Source organism: Bacillus rossius, chromosome 1 (assembly GCF_032445375.1).
Source record: "Bacillus rossius redtenbacheri isolate Brsri chromosome 1, Brsri_v3, whole genome shotgun sequence".
NCBI lineage: Eukaryota > Metazoa > Arthropoda > Insecta > Phasmatodea > Bacillidae > Bacillus > Bacillus rossius.
Window position 1 is genome coordinate 58643002 of NC_086330.1, and position 11941 is coordinate 58654942.

The 11941-nt window shown below is 37.1% G+C and overlaps 1 protein-coding gene across 3 annotated transcripts in view; it reads right to left on the minus strand.

Annotated features, from left to right (window-relative positions):
• The window catches only part of LOC134536437 (calpain-A-like), a 221877-nt gene extending 214070 nt beyond the window's left edge, over window positions 1–7807 (minus strand). Inside the window, exon 1 of one of the 3 annotated variants that reach the window (XM_063376220.1) lies at window positions 7459–7807. In XM_063376220.1, the coding sequence (XP_063232290.1) occupies window positions 7459–7584 (126 nt within the window). In that variant the 5' untranslated portion in view covers window positions 7585–7807. The remainder of the gene's footprint in view (window positions 1–7458) is intronic. The other 2 variants (XM_063376215.1, XM_063376192.1) reach the window with 2 other exon arrangements.
• Window positions 7808–11941: the final 4134 nt, after the last annotated feature.

The following is an 11941-nucleotide window of genomic DNA, read 5'->3' on the forward strand; positions in this document are numbered from 1 at the left end:
GGAAATCCCGGGAGTCGATTTTTAATGTTCGGGGTTGGGATAGTGTTGAAAGTAGCTACTGTGAAACAATGTGATATAAAAGGACGAAATAATTTAATTACCATCTAGAATAAATAAAATGTAATTTTCCAATGGAGGAGTATAGAAATTTTAATTAGTTATTTTTCTCCTCTGAGCTATTTAATTTTCCAAAAGTTTCCTTTTTTTTTGTGACAAAATTATAGCACACCTCAGCATATTTACGGTATATTTGTGTCACAGCTATGTTACGTTACGGTACTATTGTAGTACTAGTACCTAAAAATTACTTCGGAGGAAGTGGAATATTATTTATATATATATATATAATATACAAGATAGGTAGAATTTTCATAAAATTTCTTGTTCAAAATTAGGTCCGAAACAGGGTTTTAGTATTTCAAGTTTATTTTTGCTCCATATGTATAGTTTAAAATTTCGCTCTGCAAATCGAATGATTCGATAGTCGACGTAGCTGCTCCAGCAACGAATTGTATAGCCACGGGTGAGGAAAATACGCGTAATTCACGTCAAGAAACGCAGTTGAAAACATAATTTTTTCGTATATTTTTTCACACTCGGCATTAATTTAACGTTTTCTACGTAAATTTCGTGTCCTAGTTTCGTAATAAAATGCATTTGTAACGTAAGAACATAAGAACATACGAATTTGCTCGTTACCGAGGTTAGGTGTTAACACATCTCTGGCGAGTACCGAAAGACTTCCTAACTTTTTTTTTCCGAAGCGCTAGTTTAGACACGGCGGAGAACGCGTGGCTTAAAACCGTGTGGTTGAACCGCACGTAGCTTATTCAGGCCAGACTATCATCTTCATGTTAGCTCAAGCCGGCACACGCAGCATGTCAATCGCCGCAACGGCCACCACTCGACCGCCGGAGAACAGTTTCCTGCAGCGCCTGCCATAGACGCGTCGGCCTGATCTTTCGGGAGTTGGTGGTGCAGATGCCTATTGTCTACTAGCTGCCCGACCCGGCTTCGCACGGCTATACTAATGGAAAAAAAATTAAGCCACATCTCCCATTTACAGTAATGGTAAATAAAAAAAATTCAGTGAAAATTTATTACAATGCTGTATAATGTACCGGAGAGAAAATGAATAACACCGATGGTTTCCCGACTCGTGCACGAAACGTACAACTGATGTACCCGTACTTCGCTACGGCAGTCTACAGGCAGATCACTCTTGCGCCGCTCATTATACATGCCCCTCCTTGTGGGTACGCCACTGCCGCGCGATGCCCGTTGCCATGGAGACGCAGAAGGCATGAACAATGAAAAATCCTGTTCTCTAGCAGACAAAGTACCCACTGTTGCCTGGTTTTTACCACCCATGGGATCTAATTTTTGGAAAATGTCATCCTGCGTAACATAAGGAACATTACTGTGAAGTTTCAAATCTGTAAAATATATAAACTTGAATAAAAGGGCAATAAAAAAAACAAATTAAACACAGAGAGAGGAAAAAAACAATAGTTTAGGTTTGCGATTTAAAGTGATAAAAAGTATTTAAATACTAATTGAACTCTTATGAGGGTACTGATTGCTTCGTTGTTAATATCACACGAGTAGTATATAATAGTTCCTCCTGGGACAGGCGCTCGCAGGAGGTGCCAGAGGTGCCGACCGCCATATTGTATTGTGACGTCACGGCAGCCATCTTGGATGGTCGAGACCTTGACCTTGACCTTGACCTTCGACCCTAACAACTTGCCAAAAGTTGCCAAAATTCCTCAAAAATCGTCAAAATTTCCATTTATATGGAAAAAAATTCCCCCAAAAATTCTCAAAAAATTTCTCAATTCAAAAATTAGGATTTAGAAAATCCTCAAAAGTCGTTTTGCCCTAGAAAGAACCCAAATTCCTAAAAGCGGCTTAAAAATCCTAAGAGCTAGCCACTTATAAGCCGCCGAGGTCATGACCTTGAAAATTAGGATGCCATGGCAGCCATCTTGGATTATGACGTCACCGTTTCAATTTCCGTTACGGTCGCCATCTTTAATTTTTTTTATTTATTATCCGATTTTAATGAATTTTTTTTTAAATTTATAAAAAGAATTAAATAATAAAATTTTAATAAAAAATTAAAATAAACAATCATTTACGACTCGGAGCTCGGAGTCCTCGGTTCGAACCCGACGGGTGCAAAAAAATAAAAATGGCGACCGATCCTTCCCTCACAGTGGCTGCAGGCAGACTGACTCCCACCACTTTTTTCAAAGCATATATATCACCAGTGAGCATGACATCATGTCCGCCATCTTGAAAATCTGTAATTATTATGTTAGAAATTCGGGAAAGAATTTAAAAATCATTAAAAAAATAAATCAACCGAAATAATAAAAATCCTTAAAACCACCGATGAACTTTTCGTGACGACCGCCATCTTGAAATCATCCACTGGAGACCACCATATTGTTTCCATCTGCTAGAGTGTGCTGATACCATGTTAGTATAATTTTCTGGTCACCATACCTTTGTCCTCAAATGCTGACATTGAACTTTGACCTTGACCTTGAAATTTGACACTGACCTTGATCTACGACTTTGACCTAGACGACCATCATGGATCAGACATTTTGCATTCAATATACATGCTACCAGGAGCTACCACATGCTAGTGGTCATTGCCACCATCTTGTTTTCGTCTGCTGGAGGACACCATCTTGTGCGTGTACTCGTCTTACCATCATTCTAGTCTAAGTTTTACCCGCTAGAGTGCAGTAATCATTTATTATTACTGAGGTGCCCGCCATCTTGATTATTTGGGCACCATCTTGAAATCATGTAATTATTTAGCTAGAAATGCGGGAAAAATTCCAAAATTAATTAAAAAATTGACAATCATTCTACCGATTAATTCGACCCGCTCCTGTCCTTCGTTCGATACGCGATCGAACATAAACCCGTATATAGTCACTTTCATAAAAATTAGGGGCCATATAAAATTCATTGGTATGCCAAATGAAACTATATAATAGTTAAACTATCCTTTTTGATATTTACGTAATATATATTCACAAAAGGAAATATGTTAACTTAAAAAAATTCGCGATACAATTTTGACAATTCTTAGTTACCATTGAACGGTAGAGCTAGCAGTGTTCTTCATACTCGTTAACCTAAATACATTCGACGTCATGTGGTTGAATTTTAACCGTTATGTCTTAAAAATTGAATCAGCTCAATAAGGTTAAGGTTTATTTGTAGGAAGTATACACAAATTTATTTCTGTCGTTCAAGCAAAATACATAGACCTATTTAGTTTTACAATAAGTGTTTTAACATCTTTCATGTTAATATTGTTTTGATGTATTTATTGGAACCTGCAACGTTTTGTTTGGAAAATCCTCAAATGAAGGCGCTGCGTTCGTAATGCTTTAGAGAACCCAAAAAAAAAGTTAATATATTTGAAGCCATGTTAGTTCCAACACAATTTTACTGGCTAATAAATTATAGGAGTTTTAAAGTAGCGATTATATTTTGCTATCAATATTGATGTATACAAAATGTGTACCAGAACAGCTTTCATAGACACTTTAGGGCGTGCACGAGGTAAGGCTCAGCCACCACGCTCATGGGCGTGAACTTTTTTTACATCCCCCCCCCCCCCCCCCGTAAAATAAATACTTTTCGTATATTTCATCACGCTCGGCATTGTTTTTTTAAGGATTCTAAGTGAAATTTCGTATCCGAGTTTTGTATTATAAGTTTATTTGCTACATGAGAATACGTGAATTTACTGCTGTTTACCTATGTCAGATGTTTAGACATTACTGGCGAGTACTGAAAAATTAGCTTGTTTATTTTTTTTAAATTATGAGTTATTTGGCCTAACCTGTTTCAGCCGTAACAATATTAAAGTGTTAAGTAGGTCGGCGTATGATAAACTGTTTTTGAGCTTGGAAATGTATTTTTAGAAAGTTATTTTTATTTAATTTAAAAAAAAAGCATATTTTTGTAATGTATATTTTCTTTTTAATTATTTTTTATTTTTAACGTGGTGCTACATTTAAGGGACTTTCGAGTAAAACATTATTTAGAATCCGTTTTTGCACCTTGACATATTTTCTCAGTTAATATCAATAGTGATGTAAAGTTTTATTAAAATTAAATTATTTATTTTGCTATTTGTTTTTTTTAATTTATTACATAAACATTTTCTAAAGCGCTATTTTTTATAGCTTCTTTGTGCATTTCACACAGCGGAATGGAAAAAATACAAACTGGTATTCGTAGCTCACAAATTTAGTTTCCAGCTTGTATAATAATAATAATCCATCGTCTCAGATATTCTTTGTGACAAATAAAACTGAGCATTAGTTCATGTAGGTCCCACTTAACTGTCAGTCCTGTGCTGGAACATAGGAAGCGATGCTGTGAGGTTATTTAAGAACGCATTTACTAAATTGACACATGTGCTAATAAATTGCAGGAATCTAAACGTAATAAAACATAAGCATCTTTTTAATATGTGTCTTAAAGTAATTAAGAAAAATCTTTCAATAACATTGTGTACGGTGTTACAATGTGTAATAAATTCAAGATTTTTGTTTTTGAAATGAAACTTCTTCACGGTTGGTAGGGTAAGTCGAGGCAATAACTCATCAATGCGTAACGAAATAGGCAATGTAGGGAGTAGAGCGCTCGATTTTTAACGGGCTCAGGATTGGGGCGATCGATGGCATAGAAGGAAAGGGGGTCAAATTTGGTCGCTCGATGGCAGTGAAAGAAAGGAGGGATATGAGCGCCTCACTCCTCACTCTTGGACAAGTGTTGGTGGAGTGACGCTGCATTTATCGTTACGATGGAAACAGCAAACGATTTCTTTTAAAATACAAATTAATTCAATTAAAAAAAATATGAAAATTTGTATAGACATTTCTAATAAGGTTGTGAAACATTATTTAGCTATCATAAACTTTTTTTCTCTTTTCATTTTTTGATTCCGTTGAAGTCATGAACTGTAATAAATAAATATATTTTTTCAGCACATAATTAATAATGTGTGTCTTAAATAGTTGTGCATCTTCAAAATTTCCTAACCCTCTAAAAGTGAAGTTTCGCTTCTAAAGAGCACGATGGCCATGCATTCATGTGTTTTTTAATAGCAACAGAAACTGACCAATGACTCAATAGAAATTTCAATTGTTATAAATAAATAAAATAAATAATGGGATGACAGTGAGATGTAAAAAGACTAAAAATTAATATCAGTATCAACTTTACAAACTCGCAGCTTCAATAAGAAAAACAACTAATTTTTATTAACTTCTGAAACATGACTTTCATAACCGAGGCATTTGGGCATTATTATTTTACTACTATCACGAAGTTCCAAGTTTGAAGAAATCATGTTCAATGACTGCGCATTTTAAAGAATGGTAAAGTACGGTGAAGAAAACTAGATTGGGTATGATTTTGTATTAAGCAATGTTGTTAATCCTTGAGGAATGCAAATTACAGATATTCGTGCATAATATTCGTACCCAATACCACAATTTTTGTTTGATTACATGACGAGCTTAATTAAATAATTTATCACCAGTCCTTTAAGAGGTAGAATTTCTAAGTGACTAAAAGTCTGTATTTAAATAACTGAAGGTCACACTAAATAAAAACTATTGTATTCGTTTGTCTTTTCGTTTTGTCGTGTTTTTGTCTCGTTTCAACTGTTGTGCTGAATTATTTTGGGTTCAATATTTTTGTGTTGTCATCATTTGTGGGTTTTTTTTTCGTTCTCTTAGTACATTTTTCTTTGTTTTTCTTTGTTTGCTGACCATATTCCTGTTACGGAATATTTTGTGGTGTTCATATCCTTGTTGACAACAGCAATTGTTTGCTTAATTTTTTGTGTTTTTGTCTTTTTTGGGTATTTTTATTTATTTATTTCTTTATTTTAGTTTTTAGTTTTTCTTCAACAGAAAAAGTTCTTAGCAATGGTGTATGTCCAAAAACTTACATCAAGTAATGCACTCCCATTGCACAAATCTTTTAAAGATAACGTGAGTGTTGAATGTGGAATAAATTCTTGCGTTCGTTGTCTCGTCTACATTTCCGAAAATTTTTGCGCACGCTTAACACTTTACGCCGTGCGTCGTATTTGACGCAGTATTTTATAGGTGTGTACCCAGCCGAAAAGTTGTATTGTTAGTGACAAGTTTAGACAATGTGAAATGCGTGGTCGTGTAAAAACTTGTAAACTACAAGTATTTATTTATCACAATATTGTTACTTAAGGCTTGGTTATATACCCAACATCAAGAGCACAGCACAGACGCACGGAAGTTGAATGTACACAAACATGTAAAAAGCTGCTACGTTAAAAAAAAAAAAAAAAACACGCACACAGCAAAACAGCATGCGCACGGTGCACGGCAAGTTGTCGAACTGACAAATTCTCTCTGTGCTGTGTTTGCGGCCTATCAGCATACTTACGCTAAGTCTCCAACATAGAGTAAAACTGGCGGTCGTTTTGATACGTAGGTTTGAAAGTTGAAGAGTGAGACTTATTCGAATATATATTTATTTGCAAGGAATTTCATTGTAGATCATTATTAATACAAATATTCGTATCACGTTTCCAAGCTTATACAACAAAAACTTGTGATACAACAAAGAATCATGATTCCTTAATGTACATGACAGAAAAAATTTCAACCAGACTTGTGGCATAAATTGTTTGTATTATGATATATTGTTTTTGTTATATACAGGATCTTTCAACGTTATAAATTAAAACAGCAAACAGCGTCAATATATTAAGGTTCATGCCATCAGGATCAAGGGATAAACTTAAGATACGTTATATGGAATTAATTATCATTGTCCCTATAATCTAAAACCAAAATGGTGACATTAAATGCTTGGATTAAGGTAGACAGCTGCTTCTGTAAAAATAATATATGACTAAATTCAAACAATTGAAACTGAACGTGAATGAGGGGGAAAAAATAATCTGTTGGTATAATTTCGAAGTGCTGTGCTGGGTGTAGCTTCGTGTGCAACTGTGTGTAACTAGGCTCCACCAGGGGGACGCAACACAACGCCGAAATACCACAACGCCGAATACCATAACGCCGAGTGTCAAAATTGACCACAACGCCGACAGCTAGAAAACTGCTGTGTACCACAACACCGAAATACATTAACGCCGAAAAAATGTCATTGCAGGACTGCCACAAAGGTTACGTTAGTTAAGGTTAGCACACAAATTCATTCAGTTGTTTTTCATTTTGCTCCTGTGGCCCCCCCTTCCCCGCAAAATCATTTTTCGGCGTCGTTGTAATTCGGCGTTGTGGTACACAGTAGTTTTATAGCTGTCGGCGTTGTGGTCAATTTTGACATTGGGCGTTATGGTATTCGGCGTTATTGTAGGTTCGGTGTCGCGGTAACGACCCCTCCACCAGACCCTGGACTCACCGCGTGCTGCCGCCAGGCGCCCGCCGCCACGGCCACCTCGTGCGCCTCCTTGACCTCGCGGTAGAGCCGGGTGACCACCCTCTGGTCCGGCCCCGCCCGCGCCACGCGCACCTCCAGCTCCGGCATCGCGCCCACTCGACGCCGCCGGCGACTACTGCTGCTGGCCGTCCCCCGCCCGCCGCGACCCCCGGCGGACCGGCGGCGTCGCTTCGAGATCGCGACCGCGCGTCGACAATCGATAAGGGAGAGCGAGCGCGGGCGGATGACGACGCATCGCTGACAAGAGTTCCCTCGTTGACGGCCCTTGCACTCCTGCGGGTCGGATCCGCGCGGAGAACCAGTTCGTAGCGCAGGCCTGCACGATCAGTTTAATCTCACCAACATTTCAATATAACCTAGCGACGAGCATTTCAGCCGTTTGACTACGCACGTAAACTTGACACCCACTTCAGACTTAGGCCCGTTCTACAATGACACGGAAACGGAACATACGAAATTGCCTTTCAAGGTTTCAAAATATTATTTTAAAATAAGAAATAAATTATGCTTTCATAGCAAGGGCAGGACTTGAATATATATTAAAAATAAACGAAAAAGTAATAACAGAACACGATATATTATTGTACTTGAAACATAAACAAACATGGCTGCCACCGCAGCCAAGTATTCGGCTTCTATTGGTCGCACGGAGCAACTTAAAACGGAAGAGCTCAGCATTGACGAGCTAATGCGTACGAGTCCCGCCTCCGTTTACGTGATCACTCTAAGTTTACGTGATCCGTCTCCGTTTACGTGTCATTTTAAACCAGGCCTTTAGGCCGGATTTAAAAACTGCGCAATAATCGCAAAACGCGTAAAGTTCAAAAACGACTTTTTCAAATACTCTTTTATGAACTACGCACGACGCAAAAATGCAACGCAAAACTCGAACTACTTTAAACTTCTGGTGTTTCGGCTTGCGTTTGCACCTCCATTGTTTGAAATGAAGAGTTTTAAAAACAGGTTTATTTAAAGACACAGACGTTTTGCATGAAAGGCAGCGATTTTGTTTTTATTAAATACGTCGTGTTTTCTCTTGCTTAACTTTCGCCCAGTGAAAGAAAATAACAATAATTTTTAATCAAAATAATGTTAATTTCATATGTTTTCATCATACATCCTATGATGTATCTGAAGCAACTCATGGTGAAGAAATACTTATCTACTGTTTCACAATTTCAAGTTGTAGGGTTGGTGACTTCTTGCGACTTCTGTTTTTAATATATGACCGTACGTTCGTCGCGTGTTGCGTTGTGGCTACGTTACGTCCCTTGCGTGGTTTATAAATGCAGCTTAAATCAGCGAGGACAATCAGCACGTACAACATATAATCAATTACACAAACATTTGAATAAAAATTAATTATAAGCATTCTCCAGTTTGATTACACACTCACTTCTAACATAAGTTATTATATATATATATATATATATATATATATATATATATATATATATATATACTAGCTGACCCGGCGAACTTCGTACCGCCTTAGCGTAGCAATGATGCACTACTTTATTTATAGCTGACCTATCTTAGGTATGAGTACCTATTCAATTTGAACTGGAATCTATAATATCCTCCATATAAAAATGAATCCATAATTCCCTGGTATCACTATAACTGAAAAGGACCTTACTAATTTAATTAAATAAAAAACAAAATATATATTGTCAAAATAGTGTTTATTCCATAGGATTCAATAATTCCACTAATGTTTTTACAAATTGCTATTGAACAACTTGGCATTTTTAAGTAAACAATGAGCTCAATACCACGCGCGCTCTATAAATCAACTAATAGTCTCTGTACCCCTCACTGCTTCTCTCTACTCTAATGCTTTTTGATAAACTATATTTTTAGTTTTATGTTCTGGCGCGTAAATAAATAATGTTGATGGTTTTCCGACACGGGAACAGGCGACATATAATTGGCCATGTGAAAAACATGGATTTTCTAGGTTGATGCCACATACACTTAGCGACTGCCCTTGCGATTTATTTATTGACATTGCAAATGCAAGCCGCACTGGAAACTGTAAACGCTTAAAGCTGAATGTCATAAGGTTACTTTAAAAATATTTATATTGTACAAAGTGTTGGGTTAGTTTGGAAATAATTTTATATATGGTGGTTCAGTATTCTTAAATTTTCTAATTTTCCGTTAAATTTTTTCTTTCATAAGAACCTTCTCGTGACAATAACAAACACAACAAAAAAAGAATTAGTGAAATCGGTTCAGTCATTTACGCGTGATGGCGTGACCAAGGGAAATAGGAATTCATTATTCTTAAATTTTCTAATTTTCCTCACAATTTTCTTAATTTTTTCTTTCATAAGAACCTTCTCCTGACCATAGCAAACACAACAAAAAAAAAATTAGTGAAATCGGTCCAGCCGTTCACGCGTGATGCCGTGACCAAGGAAAACGGGTTTCATTTTTATATATATAGATGTTGTTATAAACAGCGCAAGAAATGCAAGAGCGCAAATACACCTTAACGTAACTATATCAAGAAAATCACGATCGTATATAACGCACTAACGTCACAAGCCATCACCAACTGTAAAACATAGAATTGTAAAAAGAGTAGAATATAATATCTTCCTTTGATTTTTTCTGAAAAAAAAAGTTTTTTTTCAAGAAATTGTGATATTTTTAATAACACGATTTAAAAACTCCCTTTTCTTTCACTATACAGCAATTTAATAAATGAAAATGTGATAGGGGTGGAAAAATGTAACCATCTGTGTATGTAACGACAAACTAACAACATCGTAAAAGGTTTTTAACACTTCACTTCAAATGCGGAGGGTGTAAGTGCAAGCCGAAACGCAAGACGTTCAAAGTTGGCCGATGCTTGCGTTGTGTTTTTGCGTCTTACTTATATTCATAAAAGAGTGTATAAAAGTAATGGATTGTTTTTTACTTTTTGCATCTGTGTTTTAGTTTGGTTTATAAACCCGCCCTGAAGGCTAGAATTTTTAACAGCTCAAGTAACACAAGAGAGAAATCACGCAATACACTAACAACGCAAGTAAACTACAGTAGCTATACGTAACACTTGAATCTCAAGACAACTCAACAACTTGAACCTGATAAACAGTAGTAGAAATGACTTATCGCGTTTATTTTTGTAAATTATGTCTTTCACGAAAACGAGCATTCTTAATATTTATGTTTAAAAGCGTGATGGTTTGATAAGCAAAATTGTTGTGCATGTGAAAAAAATGAGGCTTCTAGGCACACGCCTGCGCCTTTAACACTTTGAAATATAGAACGCGGACACGCAATGAGTTGATAGTTCGCAGATGCTTGCGTTGCGTTTTTGAGTCCTTCGAAATTTATATACCTACAGGTATTTAAAAACCTCAATTATTCAACTTTTTGCGGCTGTAGTTTATTGCATGGTTTTTATAAACCCATCCTAAGAAAAAAATAAAGCTATTCTTATTTTTGAACAGTTCACCTGGCCCGGACAATGGTTAAAATCTTATAAGTACTTCTACAGGCCGGTTTGGTGGAACCGGCGTACTTACTTTACAACAGGGTATGAATTTATTTTAAGTCGTAGTTAAATAGTATCAGCAGACGTAACTCGCATCCAAATAATAATAATTCTAATACTTTTCGAACATCGCCACGAAAAAAAAAAAATCAAGCAAATCCCGTCGTAAAAACTGCCGATAAAAAAAAATTCTAAACACCGAGAACATTTGAAATTTATACTGGTTAGGAATTGCGTAATGGAGAGATTTAGAATTGAGAGTCCTTGCACACTAGTTTGGGGAAGCGTTTAACTGTGCAAATACGCCGTTAGCATCGACACACGTTGTCCGAACGCATCACACGAGCTTGTAACGGTCCTGCCAGGAGTCTTGCTTGCGCCGGGCGGGAGGCGCACTGCACGACGCGCGCGCCGCAGGACACGGCTGCCAACTGTCCGCCGACGGAGCTGGCGTTCCGGAGGTCCGAGCCTGGGCAGTCGACTGTCGGGAAACAAGCGTACTTATCGACCTCTCAACTCCTCCCCCCTTACCCCCTTTACAAAACCACGGTCGCTGTAGCTCCCGGGGAAAAGGGCGCAGATCGCGCATTCTCGCGAGAATCTATCCCAGTGCACTCATCCAAATGTCTGTCGGGATCTTTTGCAACCGTGAGTAGCAGGCTCTGGAATAAATTAGACCAAGCGACAAGGCAAACAAAAAAATCTATCTTCCTTTAAGTACAGGCTGAAAAAAACATCTTTGTAACAACTGCTTACCATGACCACTTCGCCGCTGCTTGATTCTGTGTGTGAATTTGCGAGTGACTGATTTTAATGTGGTAGCACCTATTTTTTTTCTTCCGGTTTTGATACTATTTGCTGTATGTTCAATTACTTTCCTTTTTATGTATGTCTATGCTTAGTTTTTAATTACTTAAAATTAGTTATGGCTGAATC